The sequence below is a fragment of the Rosa chinensis genome, chromosome 5 (assembly GCF_002994745.2).
Source record: "Rosa chinensis cultivar Old Blush chromosome 5, RchiOBHm-V2, whole genome shotgun sequence".
Taxonomy (NCBI): Eukaryota; Viridiplantae; Streptophyta; class Magnoliopsida; order Rosales; family Rosaceae; genus Rosa; species Rosa chinensis.
The window spans coordinates 31,533,388-31,559,007 of NC_037092.1; the positions used below are offsets into that span (position 1 = coordinate 31,533,388).

Below are 25,620 nucleotides of genomic sequence, written 5' to 3' on the forward strand. Positions count from 1 at the left end.
TTTGCACTCTGTTCATCAGTTGCTCTTGAACACGATGACCTGGATATGCAACCCGCCCCTAGTATTTGGGTAGATCATGGTGAGCCAAATTTTTCTAAATGAATTTTTAGCATTCTCCTTGGTTACTTTTCGCATCTCAATCTTCAACATACGCCCACATTTTCTTCCAATGACAATGTTCTAGTTCATTGGGTAACTGATCATGAGTTGAGAATGTAAATCTTATATTGGAACATTGTAAATGTATTTATAAGAATTTAGGTCTCTTCAACCATTATATTTTATCTCGGTTGTGAAGCTCACGTTAGTTTATTAAGTGGACCATATATTGAAGTGATCATCTAGGTTAATGAGTTAAAATACCATTAAGTTTTTAGTTATTTATTTATTTATTTTTATATTCAGGACAACAATGTAACTCCCCGCCCCACTCCTGATGTCAGTGAGATTTGAACTTATGACCTCCACTGACAAATGACGGCTCACCAACCATTAAACTAATTAGGTCTTCGTTTGAAGGTTTATTTTATTTTATTTTTTATTGAAAAATAATGATTCATTCATAATCAAATACTACATCAATAAGTATATAGTGGCCTCATAAACCTCCACAAGTCGGTTGTGAAAAATACCACACTTCATTCAAAATACTTAATTACATGACTCATTAACTAGTATTGGAACAAGCCAATCCAGCGCCATCCTCCATCAATAAATAGGAAAATATAGAGAAAGCGTGACTCTTGTCACGCAATGGGCAACGGCCTTTAGGTGGCCATTGGCGACGAGTCGTCTGGTCTTCGTTGTCAAGGCAATGGTGATTGGGCTGACGGGACCGAACTTGTACAAGCTGCAACAAAATCTGGGCAAGAACTCGACGCCGCGCCGGAGGTGGAGATCGGGGAGTGGATCGACGCCGGCCAGAGAGAGAGAGAGATGACATATGGGGTAGTTTATTAATTTGGCTAAGGGTAAAATTGTCTTTTTACTTTAAATTGGGTAGTTTAGAATAAAAAAAACTGTTGCTGGAGTAAGTGAGATAATTTTGACTCATTTTGGTGCTTTGGGTCAAGGACCCTCAATTCTTTGAAGATTAAGCCTTGTAGGGACTGTAAAACAAACACGGCTTAGGTTAATTATACTTCAATCGCTTTATTTGCCTAAGCTTAGTTGAGTAAATATCTAATTTGACTGTGAAAAGATAAAAATAATACCAGCTCCCAACCAAGGCCGTCCCAATATAAAATGAGGCCTAAGGCGAAATTTAAATAATCCCTCCTATTTTTAAATGGAAGTCTCAATTTTAATTTTTACTCATTTTGTCACCCCCTTTAGCGAAAATGCCCAACCAATAAAGAGAAGAAAAAAAAAACTTTGTAACTCAAGTCTAAATTACTTTAGCTGGTGCAAAATGCTATAGAGTAAAGATGCCCAATCAAAAAGTTAAAAATTTAGGCCTCTGTTTATTTTCTTTGTGATATACGAACAACCTATTAAATAAAAAATTTGTAGCTAGGATCACTAGTATGTAAGGATAAAGCTAAAGACCTATATGTGGTTAAAGTTTCTATTAATAAGCTTGTTGACTGATTTGGGTCTAATACATTTTCCTCATGTTATTTTACTTTTCATATTTGAATTAATGGACTTTTAAAAAAACTGAGGCCTAGTCCAGGTGAGGCCCAAGACAATTGCCTTGGTTGCCTTACCCACGGGCCGACCCTGCTCCCAACGGGTTAGTTTGCAAGTTATTTTACCTAGCGGGATTACAAGAACAACAGCGAAGCGGGTCAAAAATAGAGATTTCAATACCATCACTATCCCTAAATTCATTGCCCACCCATCCTGCCTACGGTCATCATGGGTCGGACTAGGGCCGACCCTACCCTAAATTTTAGGGCTTAGGGTCGGGTTGGGCCAGGGCTTAAATATGCTAACCCTTACCCGCCCAAAAAGCCCGATCCGCTAGGGCCGACCTTCCGAATATGGCCAAATAGGGCCGAAATGGGCCAAAAAGGGCCTTATTTTGTTTAACAAGAAAAAAAAAATTTCCTCAAAATGTGGCTCAATGATTATATAGGTAATACAAGACTTATTGTTTTTTGTTGATCATATTTAATACAAGACACACACACACACACACATATATATAGAAATTAACTTATAACATTTATTACTTTAGTTAAGGTAATTATATTCAATTAACTATTTCTGTAAATCTCCCAATATTAATTGGGGTGGTTCTAGTTAAACCTCCAAATTTGCTATTTGGACCTCTCATACTTAGTACACCTCTAATTTACTTTTTAGAATACTTGAAAAGCTAAGTAGACCTCCTTATTTTTACCAAAACACCATTGAATATGAGACACAACAATTTATTACTCTACTTTTTATCTCTATCTTCAACCATGAGAAAAAAAAAATCAAAATCACATGATATTGCTCTCTTATGAATAGGTCGCTCATCCACCAAAATTAATCAAAGGTTCTGGATCTTGACATATTGCTGAAATCCTTTTGAATTTGCTAAAAGAAGGATTTTAAGGGTTTTGGGTTGGAAGAGCGAGTAATAACTATATCATAATATTCAATTAATTTAGGGTGATGCTATTCACACACCATTTTTATCTATTCACACACCCTCTCTATTTTTCTATTATTTTAATTTAATTTTCTTTTAAAAATTACCCTAATTACCCTTCCTTATAATTATGTTTCTTTTTCTTTTTCCTATTTGACAAGTCAATCATTCTCAAATCCTTAACCCTTATTTTCCCGCTATGTTTACGATGTATTCAATGTCAAATGAGTGACCTAGTTCTATGTACCACTGTGGGTACTAACATATCTTCTTGTCTGTTTAGATGGCAGCGGAATGATATATAAGGACCATTCTGGCTTTTGATCATCAATATATTGGTTACTGCCTTCTTCTTTCACAAAAAAAAAAAAAAAGAAAGAAAGTAAAATATCAGAAAATAAATAAAATAATATGAGAACCCCCTCGGCACCAACTTGTCTATTTATTTTTATTTCTTCAATAAACAATAACGGTTCTCATAAGTGCGAGTGCTATTTTCCACAAACGTAATATGCAAGGTGTATGCAAAAAAAAAGGTGTATGCAAAAAAGCTAGTATGTATAGAGCGGTAATTGTTGACTGGAAAATTAAACCACACATAGTTCAGATCATTAAAATTCTCTTTGGACGGTGATTGAACTTTAATTTACATGTTGCAATCTTTGTAAGTTGCTTCCATTAAGGGCCTAAGGGCTACCTCGTTTTAGGGGACCTCACCATTATATCAATAATGAGGGGATGTTTTGCCTTCGTTTGGGTTCAATGTTAATATATATACCATCAGAATCTGAAAAGTTCATAATATATATTAAAACTGGTTTGGTGTGCACTTACATCTCATCTGATGATGGAGCCTCACCTCACTAGCTAGATATTTACAGAACTGCCTCACCTCACTAGCTAGATATTTACAGAACTATATATATATATACACACACACACACACACACTATACAAGAAAAGGGAGCTGTATGTTGGGTGCGTGTACATATATTGATGTTCCTATATAGACAGGAAGAATTGAAGTCTTTATTCCCATTTGGTAAAGAAAGGTCCTGATCAATTTATTTATCAGAAGGAGCACATGAGTAGAAAAAGTGATGATAGCGCGTATATCACCTAATTCTTTTCATGGAGAAAATATTAGCAAATCACGTTCAGCATATTTCTTTTTACAAACAGAGGGAATAATCGAGGGAGGGAGAGAGGTCTAGTTCATTAATAATTAGCAATGGCTGTAGATGAAGCTTCTTAAAAGGTCTGGAAGACTAATTAGATAGACCAGAAAGTGACAACCCAGAATGCAGCTGAGCACCAAGAGATGAAAAGAAACGCCACCAACTAGCTTGAATAATTAAGATAGGAACTTGCATCCTTTTTAATTGTTTGTTAACTTTACCAAAGAAATGGACAGAATAAAGTTTGAGGGGAAATGAAAGTTAAAAATGCTTGGCCTCCATTTGACGCAAGTGAAAATGGTTATATATATATATATATATATATATATATATCTGATGGATGATCGATCTGGTGGATAAAGTTTGGGGACTTGGAGCTGGCCGTTGGTTGCTTCAGCTAGGGTTAACAGGAATAGTAATTAGTTTATATAGATTTTTATATAGATTAATGTTATTAGTTTAGAATGTATTAAGTTTTTAATTCGTGCGTGTGCATTAATAAGTTGCACGGTTGCACCAAAGGTTTCTAATTGTAGAATGCGATCCAACAACATCATTTATCCTTTAATTCCAATTTTCAAAAGAAAAATTTGTGTTGGAACAGATTATGTTGGGAATTGGAATTAAGGGAATGTTGGCAATGAGAGTGTAAAAATCAGTCATCATCGAATTATTATACACTCGGGGCAAAGGGCATTGCGCTTATAATTTCATTTGATATTGAATAATCACAAATAAATGATAGGTTTGGTGAAGAAATGACAAAATATCACGAAAAACAATAATTTTGGAAAAAGTAGAAGAATGAGTGCGTGCCGAACACCAAGTGGCAAAGAACTAGGGGACAAGATAATTTTTCTTAGTTTCACGAGCCTCTCCATCTATGACTAGTAGATTTAGGCAGATACTCAAAGTTGTTACAAGGTATTAAGAGATTCTCAGTTTAACGCTTCTTTTTCATTAATAAGAGGGGACTCAAAACCCTTGACTTACCATAGACGTCACAACCAAATTTCCAAGCCCTCCTCAACATCTACATGTAATTGTAAGCAATATACTTCACATCGAGTGTACACCAAAGTTTTTTGATGAGTGATTTTTGCACTCCCAAGTTTTTATTTATTTATTTCTAACCTAAAACCATTGAAGCGCATGTTCTTGATGTAAGCCGATGGACTATGGAGAATGTTTTTCCCAAATATTTTTTTTAGGGTTGAGGACCTTTATATGTTCCTAAATGTTTAAGTGATTAGTTTTAGTTTTAGTTTTTTTGAACGTAAGAGGTGTTAGTCCATTAATAGTAAAGTAGGAAACATTACAGATAAGACTCACCCGGACTCCGGATAACGACAGAAGAGAGCCATGAATGAGTAAAGTAACCTAGACTACACAAACATAATGTAACCATGAGATGAAACTCAAATGTTGTAGAACAAAATCCGACATTACTAGGATGACCCCCGACGACAACCAAGAGGCCATCCCAATTTATTCAAGTTCTCAAACAACACCCTACTCTAGGGCACTCTTGAGAGTGCTTTCCTCCAACTTAGGAGCTTTGTTGGAGGACGAGTTCTCCACCACAACTAAAGTTGGTGCTGCTACTTCGGGAACCTCTTCCTTGCGACCTTCCCCAAAGGAAGGAGAAATTAAGTTCCACTACCTTAAAATTCCTCTTTCGGCGAGGTTTGAATTCCTCAGTTTTCAGCTTCCTGGGCTTCAAACTAGTTGGTCTGGGGTTGTTCTTACAATCCGGAGGCGGCCAACCTTCACCTTCTTGGCAGGAGGGGATACCAGAATAATCCCATTGTTATTCTTCAGGGCTAGTTCCAGATCGAAGTCCAAAACAACTGAATCAGTGGGAGGGAGCACAACATCTGCTCTCTTACGCTTTGAGTATTATGCCAAAGCCACCTCAACAGATCTATTCTTCCCAATAATGGGAATATCAACATTTCCATCAACTTGCATTGGCTTCATAATAGGTACAGTTGCCAGAATTGGAATCTTGGCCAAATGTGCAGCTAAGGCCGGCCTAGAAATGCCAGGAAAGTTGAGGGATCTGGGGGTAGCAGAAAAAATATTCGATGCTAGAGACTGAGCCAACACCTTCGCTAGACTCAAAGCTGGATGACTCGCTGATGATGAAACCCTAGCCGAGTTAGGGTTAGGGTTATGGCCGATAGAGACCACCACCGCCTCTGGGGCGCCAGTACACCCCGATCGTTGGTGTGCTATCATCCCACAAACATGAAAAAAACCAACGAGGCTTTCGTACCTGAATCTCACAGTAGCAGATGCTCTAGAAGTAAAATCAAAGGTGGAAGGAGGGAATACTTGTCTCACAGGCGTGGACATGACATGTCTGATCCAAACCTGCGCCTCCCCCCTTTCAAATTTCGGGTCTATCAAGGTGCACAATGTCCCCCAGCGTGGCTCCAATGAGCGCCACCGCTTCCTCAGTGACAAGAGATGGAGGTAGTCCCATGATCTCGACCCAAACCTGCACTGAGGGAAGCGGGACAACAGTAACATCCTGCAGACCATCGAATTCCACCATAGCAAGTGCCCACTTGCCAAAGAACCACAGACCACCGTCAACGATCCTTAACCATTCCTTCATTTAGGAGAATTGAAAAACAAAACGATCCTGGTGTGCCCGGACAGACAAACAATTACCAAGCCCCTAAAGAGAGGTCATGGTGCCCATGAATGCCTTGGGATCGGCGCTGCATTTAGCTGTAACAGAAAGCAATTTGCCCACCTCAAAGTGATGGGAGGACACAGCAGCAGAGCCAGCCAAGACAAATGATGTCCGACCATCCTCCGAGATAGCCAAGGCTGCAGCAAGACGAGCAGTGACGTGATCAACCATGGTGTAGAGGTAGAGAGAGTGTTGAGAGGAAGAAAATTTGAGAAAACCCTAGCCGGAAACCCTAGCAGAGAACCCAAACCCGAAAACCTCTGCTATGTGAACGCATGATCATGATTTAAGAGATTAGTTTTGAAAAGAGAACAAAAAGAAACTTAAAAATACTACGAAAAATTGAAAGTGTATGAAAATTATTTTTCATGAGTAAGGCATGCACTGTCTTCAATTGGACTCGTGAGTACATGATGTTTAAAACCAATAAATTAGCTCAATCTCTTAAAAACACATCACTAAGATACCTCCATCCATATTTCATTAACTCTATGTTAATTATAAGTTGAGAAATTTTGAAGAATGTCCCATTTAAGTATTCTAAGATGGTTTTTAACCTTGTTTTCTAAAACAATTGAAAAGTAACCAAACGATATGTTGAAAAGTGATATGTGCCCCTAATAAGTTTTTTATTTGTCTTAAATTTTTCCATTCATTCATTCGGCGGGTAATTTTTTTGTTTTTGTTTTCATTCATTCAATTACAAATTTTTGTTCGTTTGTTCGTTCAAATAAATAAGAATTCATTCACTGGTAATTTTCTTTTTTCCTTCATTCATTCACTCGAAAAGTTCACTCGCTTGGATGATGAGGGAGGGGAAGATGAGGAGGAGGGATTTACCCATATAGAATAGGGAGTAAATGAGAATGAAAAATAACAATAGAAGTAGAAAAATAAGAGAAAAGAAAAAAAAGATGAAATGCTGAAGATAAAGTGAGTATGAATTCATTAAAGATAGTGCTAAATACTGTTTAGTACCCTGTGGTATGGGTCCAACATCAATTCAGTCCCTCAACTTTCAATTTCATCAAAAACACCCTTACACTAGTATTTCTTGTCCAATAGATCCCTCCGTCAGGATTCCGTCAATTTCCGACGTTAAGCATTCCATTCCAACTCATCAAGGTGGGGCCCACATGGAAGCCAATTTCCCAAACTGACCCTGGCTTCCAACACCTTTCCTCCCCCTCCTAAGACCTTCTCGACCCAAACCTACACTCTCTCTCTCCCACCACCACCACTCTCTCTCTCTCTCTCTCTCTCTAACTCCAACCCTCTTCCACTCCTTCTTTCGCTCTCTACCTATTTGCCTCTAACTAATCCAAATTCCTTCTTATTTCACACAAACTCAATTCACCTCCCTCAAAACATGATTTCATAGTAAGCATACAAACATGACAACCAATTTCCAGACATTGACTACACAATCTGATTCTCAAAGTTTTCACAGAGAACCCAACTCACCTTGTGATCAAGTTATATCAAAACAGAGCCCCAAATTGCAGGTCTGCGCCTCCAATGAAGAACACAGCAAGCAATACCAGCCTAACCAATTTCTCAATTCTGAGCTCTTCAACTCAGCCTAATCGATGATCGAAGCTTGACCCATCCACAGTTCATTATCTATGATGGAAACACCATCGAGAATGGACCCAGAAACATCAACATCGACGCCGTGAACCCGATGATACACCCAAAACATCAAGCCGTTCAAATCTTGATCAAAATCAGAAACTAGATATACAAAGACGTAGAACTCAACGAGATGATCATGTTTTGTACTTCATGCACCTCAAACGATGGCCCGGAAAAAGCTGGAGAACCTCCAAAAGTCCAAGTGAACATATATGGCGCCTCTCCTCGCTTCTCTTCTGGCTACTCAAGAATCTAAAGGGTTGGGCTTTTTTAAACCTTCTTGGTTTCTTTCCCTTCAATTTCATTTGGGCTCACCTCAAATCTGGATTATACCTTTTTTTTTTTTTTTTTTTTTGAAAAATGATCGCTTGGTTTTGGTTCTTGATCTCGTCTTCTTAATTGCCTCTGTAAAAATTGATTGCCCAGAAAGCCCTCAAATTGAGGGCATTTTCGTTATCTGTAATTGAGATTTGAGACTATTTCTTGTAAAGTAATGGATATGAAAATAAAGTATTATATGGAAAGTTGGAAAGGGGCGTATAGAGATTGAAGTGTTTTTAAGCTAGATTGAACTAACTGTTTGTTTCTTGTGTGTTTGATTTGACTAGCTTTGGTTGATAAATTTCGGCAAGAAGCTCCCTTCAGTGTCGTATCATAATAGTCTTTCTTACCATAGTTCTGCTATGAATAGGTAGAGAGAGAGAGAGAGAAGGTGGGTTTGGGGTTTGGGTCGAGGAGTCTTAGGAGGGGGAGGAGAGGTGTTGGAAGCCAGGGTCAGTTTGGGAAATTGGCTTCTATGGGGGCCCGACTTTGCTGAGTTGGAAATGCCATGTTAGCAGCTTAACGTCTGAAATTGACGGAATCCCGACAGAGCGACCTATTGGACTAGAAATATTAGTGTGTGGGGGTATTTTTGATGAAGTTGAAAGTCGAGAGACTGAATTGATATTGGACTCATACCACAGGGTATTAAACAGTATTTAGCCCTTAAAGATAATTAAGACATTTTCATTTACAATATGGTTATTTGTTAATTATTTAGAAAATAATAATAAAACTAACTTAAAGATCTGAACTGGGATCGTTTTTTTTTTTTTTTTTTAAAATTCTCTCATTAATATGCAACAATGAAAAACTGAGGAAAATGAAACGAAATTTAGGTCATGGGAATTTATGCTATGATAGTATTTCTCATCAAGCACATATTACTCTTTTTTGCCTTCTTCCTCGTAAATATATGGACCCCTCACCTCAACTCTGATTTGACCCCAAGGAATATTTGTTATCGAAAGCTCAATGATCGCTTCAGATGTCCAGATAGAATAGTATACCTCAGTGTTGTCCAAAGGATATTGATGCAGCAGTAGGACTTGCCTTACAGCCTCCTCAAGCTGCTTCCTGTTGGCCATGGTGTCCACCCCCTCTATCCTTGCAAGAAAATGAGCGATCTCAATATTATCCACCCAGTACACATCCATCCTCTTCCATCATGTAATATCCCATGTATCTTTTCCACCGCTTGTTCTATCTTCTGCAATGCTGGACTAGTTGCATGCAAGGTATCAATATTAACCAGAAATTTTGAAAAATGACCCAATTTGGGTCTTTAAGTTGGTTTTTAACTTTATTTTTTAAATAATTAAAAATTAACCATACGGTGGCTGAAAATGTTTTAATTATCCTTTCATGAATTCATAATCACTCTATCTTCAACATCTCAATTTTTTTTTTCATTCCTCTCATCTTTCTACTTCTTATTGTTATTTTTCATTTTCATTTACTCCCTATACAATATAGATAAAATCATCCTCCTTAGCTTCTCCACCCTCATCATCAAAGCGAATGAACTTTCGAGCAAACGAATGAAGGGAAAAAAAAACTACAAGTCAATGAATTTTTTATTTATTTGAACAAGCGAACGGAAGAACGAAGAAAAATTTGCAATTAAATGAATGAAAAAAAATTACCCACAGAATGAATGAAAAAACTCGGGACATATTGAAAATTTATGGCTTTTCAAAATATCATTTGGTTACTTTTCAATTGTTTTAGAAACCATCTTAGAACTAGAATGGGTTATTGTTCAAAGTTTCTCTTATAAGCACATGCCATATATTTGAGCTGAGTTTTTGATCTAACATACATTGTCTTTTCACATGCTCGAAACAAAAATAATTACTTCTTTATTAAGTCATATTTTAAATCTCAATAATGTGAGAAGAGTCGAATTCATGATTTCAATGACAGATTTGTATGATTAGACTCAATTTTAGGCTTATCCGCAACAAACTAAACATAGTCAGCATTTCCTAAATTTTGTTCTCTTTTCAAGCCTATTTACATGGTTGTATTTTTACTCGGCAATTCTTTTCACAGTCCATTATACATAGAAGTTTCTCTCCGTTTAGTAACACTTTCCTACGTCGCATCATCAATACTATTTACGTTATTATTCCCAAGAACTAAAATTCGATCTGAAAAGTAAAAACAAACTACAAGGCTAGTTTAGACATTAGCAGGTGAATGCTTTGGCCATACCTGTTCAAACCCGCTTGATCCCCATTTCAAAATTATTCAAATCCCTAACGGCAGTGAAAAAAAAAATACCAAATCTAATCTATCCAACCACCACCACCTCTGAGCTAAGTAAATCTTGAATTTAAATTTTTTACTCTCCAAGAAAAATAAGAAACAAAGCTTTTCTCTCTTTTCTAAAATTTCTGGGTTCCTTGTTTGGGGATCCTCCTCTTCCTGCTTGTTGAAGCAACGGCTGGGATTACCCTGCTCGCTTTGAATACAATTCATGGCCCCACACCACACTTTCTGAAGAAAACCCTTTTCCTTCTTCAAATGTTTTTCCCACAACTCAAAAACTTGGTCTTTTATTTCTCTTTATAGCCATTCCCAGCTTCCAGTTTTGGGTTGATTTTGTTTTCACATTTGGGTTCATAGAGTTTGGTTTCTTGGTGAAACCCTTTTATGGGTTTCGGAGAAACAGAGCTGGTAGACAAGTTTTTCACGTGGGTTTTGTCAGTGTTGGATTGGGTTTCTTGAAAAAAGTTGATATTTTTTTTTGACAAATCTAGTGTTGTTGATGAAGTGGGTGTGAGAAAGTTTCAATCTTTGGGTGTGGGGAAACAATGGTGAGCACGGCGAACAATTGGAGGTTCCGGCCAGCCTATGCTATGGTGAATGGGGGACCCGACTTGGCTCCGAATAGCGCTCCGGCGAGCAATGCCGGGTCGGAGTGCGGCGACGTTGAGTTTACCAGAGAATATGTTGAAGCATTGTTGAATGAAAGACCCAAAAGGAAGGACAGGTTCAGTCTCAAGGTCAGTGCTTTTTTATTTTTTCTATTTTTATTTTTTATTTTTTTTGGTTTAGTTGGATTGGCATTTGGGTGTTTATTGTTCTGTTTTATGAAATTTGGTTGATTTTTCCAGGAAAAATGTGACTCTTTGACTGAATATATTAGAAGGCTGAAACCTGTTATAAGATGGTTTCAAGAGCTGGAGGGAAACTATTTATTGGAGCATGAGAAGTTACAGAACAGTTTGGAAGTGTCTGAGCTAAAACGCTCTGAAATGGGTATGAGTCATATCTTTGTGTTTGTGATATGAAATTTTCGAAATGAAGTTGTTTTGTTAAGTGATTGTACTTGTTTGATTATAGATCTCTTACTGAAAAACAAGGAAGAGGAATTGAATTCGATTATTGCCGAGCTGAGGAAAAACTATGCTTCTTTACAAGAGAAATTTACTAAAGAAGAATTGGATAAGATGGTAAGTAGGGTGGGTTGGATATCCAATGTGGCTGGTTGAGTTTTGTTGATTGATAAGTTTATTTAAATTTTTCGATATATCAATTAGGCTGCAATGGATTCTCTCACCCGAGAAAGAGATGCTAGACTCGAAATTGAGCGATCCAAATATTCCCTCTCTGATGAGCTTGAAAGAGTTCAAAGAGACCTCACAAGTGCTAAGCAGCAGGTAAAATAGAATTTGCATTCCTTTCTCACTCTTTCCTTATATTATGTGTAATTCTAGAATTTCCTCTTTAGTGCTTAATCTGATTCTTGGGGCAATTCTGCAGAATGCTTCACTCAGTGACATGTACAAACGACAGCAAGAATACATTGCAAATTTGCAACACTACAATAGTAAACTACAGACCGACCTCTCTGCAGTGGAGGAGGACCGTAAGCGTGTGGAGACTGAAAAGGCTAGTATGGTGGAGAATCTAGGCATGTATAGGGGTCAGCTTCAAGTGTCCAGAGTGAGTTTCTTTTTATAGACTGTTTCAGTAAGAAAATGTACGATTAATTATTCTAGGAAAGATATTGGCTGATCTATAAAATATCATTGAGTGACGTTTTTAGTCACTGCTGGAAGCTTGAAAACTAATCATAGACTTGTAGATTATGATGGAAGTAAAATCAACCATTCTGATGGCTGAGAGAACTTCTAATGATTACAATGTTGGCAAAGGTGCCAGTCAGTTGTTAAACTCAATAGTAAGGACCTGATTTTAAGTTCCCATTGGATTACCCATCACTCATTTGGAGGAGATGGCCATCGTCCTTTATGTAGCACATATGCTCTAATTGGAATTTTCCCTGATAGGAAAGGAAGTAAGTTTGTGGTAATTAAGATCTTAATGTGTTATGACTGGCAATATTCTCCAGAAATTTTTTCATTTAAACTTTTAGTTGTTTTTTTTTTTTTTTCTCCTTCCTTCGGTGGGAATTAACATATAGGAATTATCTTCCATATGCTTTGTTGTTGGAATATTAGGCCCAGTTCTCAGTGTCTGTGGTCATGAGTTTAGGTATTTCATTGGAGTTTCTAGATGTGTATGAAGGATAGGACAATAAGATGATATACAAGTGGTTTTGCTTCCTGTGTTTTCTTCTTTTAGTAACTATTCGGGAAAAGGAACCATTTGAAACTAATACCTGATTAATCACATACAGCAATGTCAAGATGATGCAGTAAAGCAGAGGGATGCTTTGGCCAATGAAGTTGCTAGCCTTAAACTGGAGCTGCAACAAGCAAGAGATGATTGTGATCAACATCAATTGCAAGTACAGAGTTTAAGTGCTGAATTTACAGAGTATAAAGAGTCTACTGAAAAATCTTGTTATGAGTGGGGTAACCTCACTTCAAAAAATGCTGAACTGGAGGTTGTTTTATAATACTTATCTTTTTCTTATTTCGTTTTGTATCTAACAAAATTTGTTAACATAATACAATGTTGGGTTTTTTTCAGGCCAGATGTCTGTTACAAAGTGACCAGATAAAGGAATTGCAGGACCAACTACTGACTGCAGAGAAGAAATTACAGGTTGATAAGATCATTTTTCTTCTTCTTGGGTGTGTGTGGAATGCAATGTTTGAACCACTTGCCCATTATGTAGGTTAAATGTGTTAAGTATTGTTGTTTTCTCTTTCTAGTTGTCCGATTTATCTACGATGGAAAGAAGAGCAGAATATGAAGGGCAAAAGAATGTTATAAGTGAGTTAAGAACTCGCCTGGCAGATGCAGAATTTAAACTTATTGAAGGAGAGATGCTGCGTAAAAAGTTGCACAATGAAAACTTGGTAATTCATCTGCCATAGCTTTTATCAGCTAGAGTTTGTTTACACCTTACTAAATGTTCTCATGCTATAGGAACTAAAAGGGAACATCCGCGTATTCTGTAGAGTCCGACCTTTTTTGGCTGAAGATGATTCTAATACAGAAGGAAAGGTTATTTCTTATCCAACATCAATGGATGCTCTTGGACGGGGGATTGAACTAGCGCAAAATGGTACATTACTTGGAAAACAATGGTAGACTACAGTTTTTCTCTCGCATGCTGTACTCATGTGGTTCTTGTATATGTTGTCAGGGCAAAAGCATTCTTTTAAATTTGACAGAGTTTTTATTCCTGATGTATCACAAGAAGATGTGTTCGAAGACATTTCACAACTCGTACAAAGTGCTCTTGATGGTTATAAGGTGATTAAAAACTGTTGGGACTCCGTCTTTCAAGTTTCAATGACATTTCATGCCACCCAGGGCCTAAAATGCTTTTTTAAATTACTTGTGGTTTCAAAGTTCTCTTATTAGTTTTGGTGGAAAGCTTGTTATAGTATTCTCTAACTTATATTTGTAAATGGTCGTATGTGTTTTGTATTTCATTATAGATATATTTGAGGATGCTCACAACACCCACATTTCTTCTACTCTGTTATACTGATTTTCATTTTTGTTTGTTAAATGAGTATCAAACGTGTAATGTTCAATGTCTTAATTGCAACATATGTATGCAACTATGCATGTCTGTATCCACATATGTCTGTATGCATGTGTGTACAGTATTTTGTTCTATTTGGTAACATATTTTGTAGCGTGGATGTTCTTTTGTAAGTGTTTTACCTTGCTAGTTATGTATACATGGATAAGCCATGATGGTGGCTTCTTGTTTCAGGTTTGCATCTTTGCTTATGGTCAAACAGGATCAGGCAAAACCTATACGATGATGGGTAAACCGGGGGATCCAGAGCAAAAAGGGTTGATCCCTCGTACGTTGGAACAAATTTTTAAAACCAGACAATTTGCCGAACCACAAGGGTGGAAATATGAAATGCAGGTGAGTGGAATCTCTCTCTCTCTCTCACACACCCGCGCACACACACACACACACACCACACACACACTATTAATCTAGTTGCGTGAAAATCACTTTTAAATCTCATTTTCTTTTTCCCTTGATGTATATATATAGGTGTCAATGTTGGAAATCTACAATGAAACAATTCGTGATCTGTTAGCAACAAATAGATCATCTTTGGAAAGAACAGAAAATGGTACTGCTGGAAAGCAATATACAATCAAACATGATGCAAATGGAAACACCCATGTCTCTGATCTTACTGTTGTGGATGTGCGTAGTGCTAAAGAGGTTTCATATCTCTTAGAACGGGCTGCTCATAGCAGGTTGCTAATTCTAAATGCTGATTTTTGATTTCTCCCCTATTCCTCCTCCGGTTGATATTTTATTTCTTGGTTTTTACAGTGAAATTGTATATAAGACTATCACAAATAACTATTCTTCCCATGCTTGTTATGTTTTACATTTTCTACTCCTTTTGGGATGTTGGAATCTTTCTTTTAACTTTAACACAGTGAAAATTGAAAATGCTAGTTGTTTTTAAATGAACAATTAGTAGCAAAAATAAGTGTTCAATTGATCTATATAGATGTGATGTTTTTATCTTAGTGTTGAGGTTTATTTTTGATTCATTTCCCTCATTGTCTATTTAATCTGGTACCCAATCTTCAAGAAAGCTAAAAAGATTTACTTATTTCTACTTGATTCCTTTCAGGTCTGTAGGCAAGACTCAAATGAATGAGCAATCATCAAGAAGCCATTTTGTTTTCACGCTACGCATATATGGTGTTAATGAGGTATAGACATTTCTTTTCTCTATAAAGACTGCTACTGTGATATTGATCTTTTGAGCTACTCTCATATTTTGCTAATCTATCTTAATGACTTAATCTCATCTTAGAGTACTGAACAACAAGTACAAGGCATCCTGAATCTTATTGATCTTGCGGGGAGTGAACGCCTTTCTAAGAGTGGATCAACTGGGGATCGATTGAAAGAAACTCAAGTATTTTATTCATCTCCTATATTGCTTATATGTTAGTATGTTACTCGTTTCTCAACTTTACTAATCTTATGTTTTGCTTTTGAATTTTATTAGGCCATCAACAAGAGTCTGTCATCTTTGAGTGACGTTATATTTGCCTTGGCAAAGAAGGAGGATCACGTTCCATTTAGGAACTCAAAGCTTACATATCTTCTTCAGGTTAGTGTTTACTTGTTTAAGGGATATATGGAAATGATTATTAGGTTATTGTTTATCATTGTATTCCATCCATCCCATATTTCCTTCTTGAAAGGTCTGGAATGTCCCTACAAGAAGTTCTGATAGTTAATTGCACTTGAATGGTGAAAAAGCTTTGAAGCTTTTTGCTTATTGTGGTTTCGTGTTACCATCTTCTGTGCTTGCTGGGATTATTTAAGAGATTCTAATTTTTGAAATCAAATTTTGACCAGCCATGTCTAGGAGGGGATTCGAAGACATTGATGTTTGTAAACATTGCTCCTGATCTCTCCTCAGCGGGTGAATCACTCTGTTCACTTCGTTTTGCTGCACGTGTAAATGCTTGTGAAATTGGGGTTCCACGACGTCAGACGTACACAAGAACTTCAGATTCACGTTTGAGCTATGGTTGATCATTTTTGTTCATTTTAATGATCAATCATTTGTAATGTAGGAAGCGTCATAACGTGAAATTTGAGAATGGTTCTAGCATAGGCTTATTTGTATAGTAACAAGATGTGTATTTCTTATCAGCTAAACATGGGAGAATTCTTTATTCTTCGCATTTCTCTGAGCTTGACTGCATTCTCCTCAAGTACCAATTTTTATTGCTTACTCTGTTACGATGTTTAAGTAAATGCAACTAGAAGTACAAAATAGAGTGAGTCATTGTTGTAACCAGAGTGTGAACTTAGAAATTGATGGAAATAAATGTGCATTAGTGACTAAATTTGCTTTTATCAACTGAACAGATTGAGTGATTCATGCCATTCGATCCATGACCTCTTGGAGAATAACTGTTGTGTCTTGATAATATGTTTCAGTCTCGGACAGGTTCCTTTGCTTCACAGCACCATCAAGCTGTTGACACAGAAAAAGAGAATGTTGTCATTACTTAAATTGCTGCACAAACCTAAGACAAAAAATTATGTGTTCATTTATTTTGGTACCTTTTCGACGGTGTTGAACAATCTGTTAGCGAGGTCAGTGAGAGGTTGCTTCTCAGTGACTGGAGCTGCAGTGATAACTTTATCAAAATCAAAGTACATGAATGTGGATTTAAGTCGCAGATACTTTTGGACATAGTTGAGTGTATCTTGTGCAATCAAATCTGCCATAGCCAGGAGATCAAAAGCATACTTCTTAAGCCTATACTTTCTCCCTTTGGTTCCAATGTCTGCCATATAGAGATGATTCTTTAGAAATGACCGCGTCCCCGTCTTCTCATTTGCAATTTCTGCAACAAAATCATGCTCAGTAAACTGTCATGAACTCAGAACCTATGACAACTGAAGCTTTCATACCATGTTAAGTAACGTTCAGACCCCAAAAGCCCAAACTGTTAGACAACATGCATGTTCAAGCTACAAGTAGCACATTGCTAAAACTGTTGGGCAACATGCATGTTCAAGCTACTAGCAGCACATTGCTAGAAAACTTACTATTATCAGCAGAAGGAACTGGCAGAGGGCCATCTAACCAGAACCCGTTGTTGCCTTCGGCAAGAGCGGCTCCACTTGAGGAGTCCCCAACAAGTGCAATAGAGGCAAGGCCTAATGCCAGCCTTCTTGTAGTTTGTAGTGGCTGTTCCAGAAGATCATGATCTTTTTTCTTGCCTAGACATCCAATAATGCCAACACGCTTTTGGGTTTTTTGAATGCTTGGAAGCCTTGGTAGAACTGGCAGTGTTTCAGAGACTCCATTTAAGTTTGCTAACTGAGCCATGGAGAATGGAAATGGCAGGTGTTTGAGGAAAAGAGAAAGAGTGGGTGGCAAGAATTTCAGTTATATCCGTTTGGAAGTTGCAGGCTACTACTGACCACCAGTAGGATATCCTCACTGGGGATTATTTGGTAATTGTGTGAACTCGCTAACAATGTATGAAAGCCCAAGTGACTGCAAGAAGGTCCACTGGCCCAAATGGCCAATATGATTTTATAAGAAAAAGAAATCCCTCCAGAGTCGAGACCAACAAAAATAAGATAAAAATTCTGAATTGGCATATGAAACTTTAGGGTTCGGATCTCTTGCAAGTTGCAAGGAATGTTAATGGACTAGAATGGAGATGACATCCTCGTGCTGAAGAAGTTCGAGCCTATGAGGATATTATAATTTTGGTCTTATTTACGATCATAACAATAGACAAAAAAAAAAAAAAAAAAAAATTATGATCATAGAACAAGGCGAGCACGCCCTAGCAACTGTAAGCAGAACTAGTAGACTCTTGTACAATTGATAGGACGGGTCGGCCATACCATGAAGATGGAAAGAAAAGTCATATCATTTTTTTGTTAGGAGAACTTGCGATATGGGATGAACCGAAAGTCGGGTTAAGTTTCCAACTATATGTGCTAACATTGAACCACAAAGAGTATTGGTTACATCAGCAGGATGGTGGTCATGAAAGTCGCTCCAGAAAAAATAAGGGGAACATTGTCCTTGCTCAAAATTTCTACAAGGATCGAAATCCTAAAGAGTGACTAAACCTGAATACAAGTTAAAAGTCCCAAAAGCAAGGCTTCTATGTTCTCTTTTATGAGAGCATTTCGTTTTTTGTTAGAGTTATGAAATTTAAATCTCATTTGGATGAGGAACTTGAACTCAATTTTATGTTGAATTTGAGATTTGAAAATGGACAATTCCAATTAGTTTGGCATTCGATCTCCTTGCTGAAGTTTTTGCAGTAGTAAAATACATGTTATTATTTGGAGGTCCTAAGTGCACCTAAAAATATCAAAGATGAATGTAATGTCAATACCAAACAAAAACCAATATATTAGAAGATAGGTTAACAACTATACAATCAAAAAAGCAGAAGAAAAAAATATTAAGAAAAGCCATGCCAACTTTCCTGAGGACGAAGGAAGCTCTTAAGCAATGTTGTATTTCTCCAATGTCGGGATGCACTCCACATCCTCAGCATATATCATGTTTGCAAATTTACTTGTAACCCCCACTGCTGGAGTCGAAATCGACCATGAGGGACTCAAAATCAGAACTCGGCCTCCTAAATTATTAACTCTTGTCCAATTCTTTTGTGACAAATAATCAAACCGGTAAACCTCAGGGCACAAAAGTTCACCACTACCTTGCTGTTGATGATAGACGGCCAATAAGAGCTCCCCATCTGATTTAACCAGGTAAAGATGTACCGGACGATATGGTAGTTTCAGTGTGGAGCTGGGATTGTCCATTAGATCCCACTTTTGAAGTGCGGCATCGAAGGTGCCCAACATAATTTCCGACGAGTTGATAACAACAAGAAAATAGAAAATTCCATCCGCACAAGCCACGTCCCTGATTGCACTACCTATGTAGAACCCCATTCTTATTTCGCCTCGGTAAGGTGGAATGTTATAGATACTCCATGTTCTATCTCGTTGGTTATATGTTGTAATAGTGTAACTATTAATCACAGTGTCCTTATTAAAAACAAAATTGGTTTTCCATAGGATAAAAATAATACAATCGGGAGAAGTTGGAGTGGTCGTCAAGGTTGCTACCTGAACCTTTGAGCAACTAAATGTAGGCAGTTCCAATTCCATAGTCACTTTGCGAAGAGGATTATGGACAAAGAACTTCTTATCTTTACTCCTTGTATAGGCTGGTGACTCTGATCTAAACAAAAGCAACCAACCGGAATTCGGACAGCAATAAACTGTATTCAGAATCGAAGAACATCCTCTTCGTTGTTTTTGTACCACGACCACGTTTGTGATGCAGAAACTCGAAATCTCTTGCGACATCAAATCAACGTACCTGGCTTCACAGTAGGTTTCAATGGCACCTCGGAGGCGCTTACGCCTGTAACAGCGGCCCTGCAACAGTATTACACGTCGGTCGTCGGGAATAGCTAGCTGCCATTTTTTGCATACGACGCTAAAGCGAAGAACATCACGGTATGATAGACGTTCAGTCATTTCTGTTAACAGATCGACCGGAAGATCAGACCAACAGTGTTGGTGTGATTGTGTCATGGTAGGGATTGGCGGCTAGCGCGCTAGGGTGAAATCGAATTTGTGTGGAAGACAGATTTTATTATACAATACTATAGCTCCTAACCCTAAACCTAGATTGCATTGCTAATTTGCTACTCGATCTCTCTGTATCGATACTATTTATATTTAAGAGAAGGAGAAATTTTGTGGGATAGAGAGAGGCAACGAGGGTAGTTTGGATATTTTTGTATTGAGAGCGCACACATGTTGATTTCTTATTCATCTGTCAAGCCATGCCAGCTCGGAAGTACAGAAAATTTATTTCTATTTTCTTGATACACATCTTTTTTTTTTTTTTTGGTAAATCTTAGAGCAACTTGTTATCTTGATTTTTCTCCATTTTAGAGAAAAATTTGGCTGTTTTGCTCTAACAAGTTCCCTATCAAAACAGGGAACGATGTAGGGCCTCATTAATCTTTCAAAACGGGGAACTCTAAAGATACTCCATCTTTTATCTTGTTGGTTATATGTTGTTATAGTGAAATATCTCTGCTCCTCATTGTAAGCGGTGAACCATACGATAAAAATAACACAATCGGGAGAAGTTGGAGTGGTCGTCATGGTGGCTAATTCAACCTTTGTTAAGTCCATCTTTAATAATTGGGCAGACAATGCGAATTCTATAGTCTCTTTTTGAAGAGGATTACGAACAAAGAATGTCGTATCTTCTCTCCTTGTAAGGTCTTTGTCAAAAACATTAGAGACAAAAAATCTCGTATTTATGCTCCTTGTATGGCTTGATCTAAATAAAAGCAACCAATCGGAATTCGGACAGCAATAAACTGTATTCAGAATCGAAGAACATCCTTTTCGTTGTTTTTGTACCATGACCACGTTTGTGATGCAAAAACTCGAAATCTCTTGCGACGTCAAATCAACGTACCTGGCTTCACAGTAGGTTTCAATAGCACCTCGGTGGAGCTTACGCATGTAACAGCGGCCCTGCAACAGTATTACACGTCGGTCGTCGGAAATAGCTAGCTGCCATTTTTTGCATACGACGCCAAAGCGAAGAACATCGCCGTATGAGAGATGTTCAGTCACTTCTCTTAACAGATCAACCGGAAGATCAGACCAACAATGGTGGTGTGATTCTATCATGGTAGGGATTGGTAGCTAGCTAGGGTGAAATCGAATTTGCGTGTAGGACTTTCTATTTTATTTATAAAATCCTAACCCTAAACCCTCCATTGCTTCTTTGTATCTTGGGCCTCAGATGCCTCAGATTTTTTAGGCTATTCGGCTCGTTTGCTTTAAGCCTTTAAGGACAAGTTTCACTATTCTTTAAAAAAAAAAAAAAAAAACAAATTAACAAGCAAGTTTGGCCTCAACAGTCATATTTTTGATTCAATATCCAAAGTATGTCCATGTGAGTTAGTTCAGTGACAAATGACAACCATATTATATTCTCCATAAATATTGATAATCTAACAATTCCAACTTCCCAACATTGGAACTTTGTAATATTATTATAACAAAAAAAAACAGTGAAAGAGGATGACTATAATCACACTACCCTCTAATCAAGTTCACCGCAAGTGAAGAATCATATTTAACAATGTCAATACTTTATTCTTTTGACACAATCCTCACTTTGCCTTCCCATTAGTTTGTTACACATTTACATTTTCACTTCAGCCGATTTACCGCCCCTCCTGTACTCTAAAACACAAATCAACAACACAATTTTCATTCACACGTGTTGCGCAAGCGTACGTTAATGTTTCGACAGAGTAAAATCATTTTCTACCAGAAGCCCAGGCCCAAGTTCCTTCAAAACTGTTAGCGTGAAGAAAGACAGAAACGCAATCCAATCCAAATCCCACATCATCATCATCATCAAATCAGGTCTCTCGCAGATTCTTCCCCCCTTTCCCCTTGGCACACAATATTACCAACCCACTCAACTCCATATTTACCACCCTGTCTGCTTTCCCTAAACTCCTAATCCACCCCCACCCCACCCTCGCCGGAAAACCCCTCCGGCGCCATGGTCTCCCCGGAAAACACCAACTGGCTCTACGATTACGGTCTCATGGACGACGCCAACTTCCCCGTCTCCTCCTCCGCCTTCAACTGGCCCGTTCAGCCCAACATCCCCGGCTCCTCTAGCGTCAGGTACTTCGTTATTTTCGTTCTTTGACTAGTTGCATGCGCTCTGTGTTTGTAATCGGAACCGAATTAGGGTTTTTTTTTTTTTTTTTTTGTTGGGTATTGGAAGAATTGGGTGCTTTGTGGTTTTCGTGGTTCGTGTGTTCAAATTGAGGTTGATTCGTGCCTTTTTATATTGATCGAGGATTTGGGAGTTTAGGGTGATTGGGTGTGTTTAGTTAGGCCTTGGAAATGTGTGCTAGGGGACTTGAGTTCTAGATGGTAATTGATCAAATATGTTTGTCTGTTTTTGTTGGTAGCTAGGTTGAAATTTTGTATCTCAAGTACTCAAAATTATGTTGGACATTTTTCTTGGTAGGGCATTGTAGGACCTTTTCACTGTAGCTATGTTTCTGATAGTGGAAACAATCCTGTGTGGGAAATAATCCGCAGTCTATTGTTTAGCTGAGTAATTTAATTGGTTTTGCTCTGTGTGTATAATTGGGACTGAATTAGGGTTTTCTGCCTTTTTCAGTTTGGCTTTTGTTTTTGGGTATTAGAAGAATCGGGTGCTTTGTAATTTTTGTGGTTCATGTGGTGGAATTGAGTGGTTGAATTTGAGCCTTTTTTTGGGTCTTATTTCCTGTTGATTGGGGCTTTGAGGGTGGTTATGAGGATTTAGTTAATTGGGTCTGTTTAGGGGTTGGAAATGTGTGCTAATGCACTTTAGTTGTAGCTGGTTATTGATCAATGGCTTAAGTTTGGCTGGCTTTGTTGGTGGGTTGAAATGCTTTATCTGAAGTACTTAATTTTGTTGGACATTTTCTTGGTAGATCACTGTAGCACCTTTTTACTGTAGTGTTTTTTCTGATAGTGGAAATAATCCAATTTGGAAAAATTGCCCCTTCTAGTTATATCTATCACTTTGTCTGCTCCGGGGTTCAGATTGAGATTTGAGACTTTGTTTTGTCTGTTACACTGGGTGGTGCACATCTGTTAGTTGTAGTGCTGCACATCATAGAAGATATTAGGAAGAGTTTTCTTTGAGACCAAGAAATCCCCCAATCCCACTTCAACTGTAGCAATAAGCCTGGTAGGTATCATGAGTGGGTTAGAATCGCAGAGTCACATAGGCCTATTGAAAGAAGAAAGTGATTTGATGGTGGGGATTGTTAGTTTGAAGGGGTGGAAAAACAGTCGGTTCTTATAGCTATGATACACATACGCATATATTCATATATGCATTCTAACATATGTCCATCCATCCTTTTATCTTGCACTTGCTTAAGAAGGTAAATGGTATAGTTTCATTTTATTAATAACTTTCCTTGTTATTAGAGTTGAAATAGATTTGGAAGTGTTTTAACATGGAATTCAGGACCAATTTTGAGTGACTGTGTTCGAAACATTTAGTGTTGATGGGCTATGTTTTGGATTCAAGGTAAGCATCTATTAGAGTAAAGAGAAAAGTTGTGGTTTAATTTATGTTGGAGAAGAGATATATTAGAGCAAGATTTTGGGTGTTCGTATTACCATTTTTTGCTGTGCATCAAGTTTACTTTGTCAAACTTGTCACAAGTGTTTGTACACTTGATTCATTCGTAAAAAAAAAAAAAAAAAAAAAAAAAAAGTTGGGTCATGTTGTGGCTGCTACTCATTTTATCATTTTGTGGTGTGATGGTCTTGTTTCATAGTGCTGAGCTTGATGGCTCATTGGGGGATGTAGAGGGACTCAAGGAATCTGGCTCCAAAAAGAGGTATGTACTTATTTGGCTATGTTCTGAATGCCTATGCTGCTTATAAACTAGGTGATTAGTTTGTTTCACACCAACCATAGGTTTCTAAATTTTATCATGAGATCTTTAATTACTAACAAGCATGCTTATTTGCCATCACCATCTATCATTATTGAACTCCCAAAGCAATATCAAATGTTTGCTTATCAAGTCCCATGTGGATTATTGAAATTGGCAATATTTGTTTTCGAGGACATGACACAAATGCAACAAGAAGCAAAAGACATGCATGTAACATCAGATCATGTTAGTATGGTTGGTACAAAGTGACAAAACCAACCCAATAACACAAAACAAGTGATACATGTGCTTTAGTTTGAGAGGGTTACGTTTTAATTATTCAGATATTTTGTGTCAATTTTCATATCAATTTTGGGCCAGTTTTCATGTCAATTCTATGTTGGTTAAATTGTTTCATTTGACGTTAAAGAAATCCCGACATACAATATTTCGTGTTGTTTCATGTTGTTTTGAAATTATTTCCATGGTAGTGTCACAAAAGTGAGCTGATTAGAACTAGTAAGTTTTTTCTAATCAATCTTAATGTAGCTGTCTTCCTCTATCTGTTGCATTTGTTCTCTTGCAGGGTTAGATCTGAATCATCCAGTGCATCTAGCTCCAAGGCATGTAGGGAGAAGTTGCGGAGGGATAGGCTGAACGACAAGTACTTTTTTTTGTTTTCTCCCTCTTTCTGTATCTCTCTTTGCCTGTTCCTCTCCCTCTTCCATACTCTCTATAAAGCATTCTTGTTTTATGCTTGATATGAATTGATTATAGGTTTGTGGAATTGGGCTCTATATTGGAGCCTGGAAGGCCACCCAAGACGGACAAGGCTGCTATTTTGATTGATGCTGTCCGAATGGTGAATCAGTTACGTGGTGAAGCCCAGAAGTTGAAGGACTCAAATTCAAGCCTCCAGGAGAAGATCAAGGAATTGAAGGTAAACCTTTGTTTATTTTGATTGCACGTTTTAGGACAGTTGCTTGTCAGAAGTTGCACTCTAAATTTTGCAAAACTATTTGTCCACATGTGTAGACAGAGAAGACTGAACTTCGTGATGAGAAGCAGAGGCTGAAATCAGAGAAAGAGAAGTTGGAGCAGCAACTGAAGGCAATGACTGCACAGCCGAGCTTCATGCCAGCCCCTCCTGCAATTCCTGCTGCATTTGCTGCTCAAGGCCAAGCCCATGGCAACAAGATGGTGCCTTTCATTGGTTACCCTGGGGTTGCCATGTGGCAGTTCATGCCACCTGCTGCAGTGGATACATCCCAGGATCATGTACTCCGCCCACCAGTTGCTTAAGTTGCCGACTGGTTATTGATACAGGCAATTTGGGATATCATTTTATCCCGAACAAGTGTATTGTCTTGTCATTGTCCTTGTGTCGTGTCTTGTTTTTAAGTTTTTACTGTCTAACTGAATTTGGTGGGTGACTTGACTGTGTATCTCCAACTTGGGAACTTCTATGAATTAATGCTGGTATTCACTTGTAAATGGTAATAAGTTAATCTGGCAACTTGTTACTACCATTTTCTTTTTGGATGGACGGAGATGGGTTGCGCCGTCACCGTCCCAACCTAGTCATAGCTATGTGGACTTGGGTATGGTTCTAGACAAAGGAATTGAGCACTTCGAATGTGTTTTGTAAAAATAGGTGGGCTGCCTTTGTCAGCTGTGTGCTGTGCTTTGCGGATTTGTAAAGATAGGTTCACTTGGAACTTTCCAACACCAACAGCAGTATAATACTTTTGGATTTA

General features: G+C 37.8%; 3 protein-coding genes across 3 annotated transcripts; 2 read left to right on the plus strand and 1 right to left on the minus strand.

Moving 5' to 3' along the window:
• Window positions 1-10,792: 10,792 nt before the first annotated feature.
• Window positions 10,793-16,552, plus strand: LOC112167032 (kinesin-like protein KIN-14N). The gene is made up of 16 exons (XM_024303989.2): window positions 10,793-11,433; window positions 11,545-11,689; window positions 11,774-11,883; window positions 11,971-12,090; window positions 12,194-12,376; window positions 13,074-13,283; window positions 13,370-13,444; window positions 13,555-13,701; window positions 13,772-13,910; window positions 13,992-14,101; window positions 14,574-14,735; window positions 14,871-15,082; window positions 15,472-15,553; window positions 15,658-15,762; window positions 15,856-15,960; window positions 16,212-16,552. The coding sequence occupies exons 1-16, from the start codon at window positions 11,242-11,244 to the stop codon at window positions 16,389-16,391; spliced, it is 2,277 nt and encodes a 758-aa protein (XP_024159757.1). The 5' UTR covers window positions 10,793-11,241; the 3' UTR covers window positions 16,392-16,552.
• A 101-nt stretch (window positions 16,553-16,653) lies between these two features.
• On the minus strand, window positions 16,654-17,782 carry LOC112167033 (photosynthetic NDH subunit of lumenal location 3, chloroplastic). The gene is made up of 3 exons (XM_024303990.2): window positions 17,421-17,782; window positions 16,929-17,215; window positions 16,654-16,839 (listed from the first exon to the last, which is right to left on the minus strand). The coding sequence occupies exons 1-3, from the start codon at window positions 17,701-17,703 to the stop codon at window positions 16,741-16,743; spliced, it is 669 nt and encodes a 222-aa protein (XP_024159758.1). The 5' UTR covers window positions 17,704-17,782; the 3' UTR covers window positions 16,654-16,740.
• Window positions 17,783-21,821: 4,039 nt separating this feature from the next.
• LOC112202280 (transcription factor ILR3) lies at window positions 21,822-25,503 on the plus strand. Its single transcript, XM_024343217.2, has 5 exons — window positions 21,822-22,094; window positions 23,762-23,824; window positions 24,450-24,527; window positions 24,641-24,803; window positions 24,899-25,503. Exons 1-5 carry the CDS (start codon window positions 21,967-21,969, stop codon window positions 25,163-25,165), a joined length of 699 nt encoding a protein of 232 aa, XP_024198985.1. The 5' UTR covers window positions 21,822-21,966; the 3' UTR covers window positions 25,166-25,503.
• The last annotated feature ends 117 nt before the right edge of the window (window positions 25,504-25,620 follow it).

Coding starts and splice junctions, on each gene's coding strand:
- LOC112202280 (XM_024343217.2), top strand. CDS start 21,967: ATGGTCTCCCCGGAAAACACCAACTGGCTCTACGATTACGGTCTCATG. Junction 22,095..23,761: donor CCCGGCTCCTCTAGCGTCAG/GTACTTCGTTAT, acceptor CTTGTTTCATAG/TGCTGAGCTTGATGGCTCAT. Junction 24,804..24,898: donor AGAAGATCAAGGAATTGAAG/GTAAACCTTTGT, acceptor CCACATGTGTAG/ACAGAGAAGACTGAACTTCG.
- LOC112167033 (XM_024303990.2), bottom strand. CDS start 17,703: ATGGCTCAGTTAGCAAACTTAAATGGAGTCTCTGAAACACTGCCAGTT. Junction 17,216..17,420: donor AGTTCCTTCTGCTGATAATA/GTAAGTTTTCTA, acceptor ATTTTGTTGCAG/AAATTGCAAATGAGAAGACG. Junction 16,840..16,928: donor TGTTCAACACCGTCGAAAAG/GTACCAAAATAA, acceptor CTGTGTCAACAG/CTTGATGGTGCTGTGAAGCA.
- LOC112167032 (XM_024303989.2), top strand. CDS start 11,242: ATGGTGAGCACGGCGAACAATTGGAGGTTCCGGCCAGCCTATGCTATG. Junction 11,884..11,970: donor AAGAAGAATTGGATAAGATG/GTAAGTAGGGTG, acceptor TATATCAATTAG/GCTGCAATGGATTCTCTCAC. Junction 14,102..14,573: donor GTGCTCTTGATGGTTATAAG/GTGATTAAAAAC, acceptor TTCTTGTTTCAG/GTTTGCATCTTTGCTTATGG.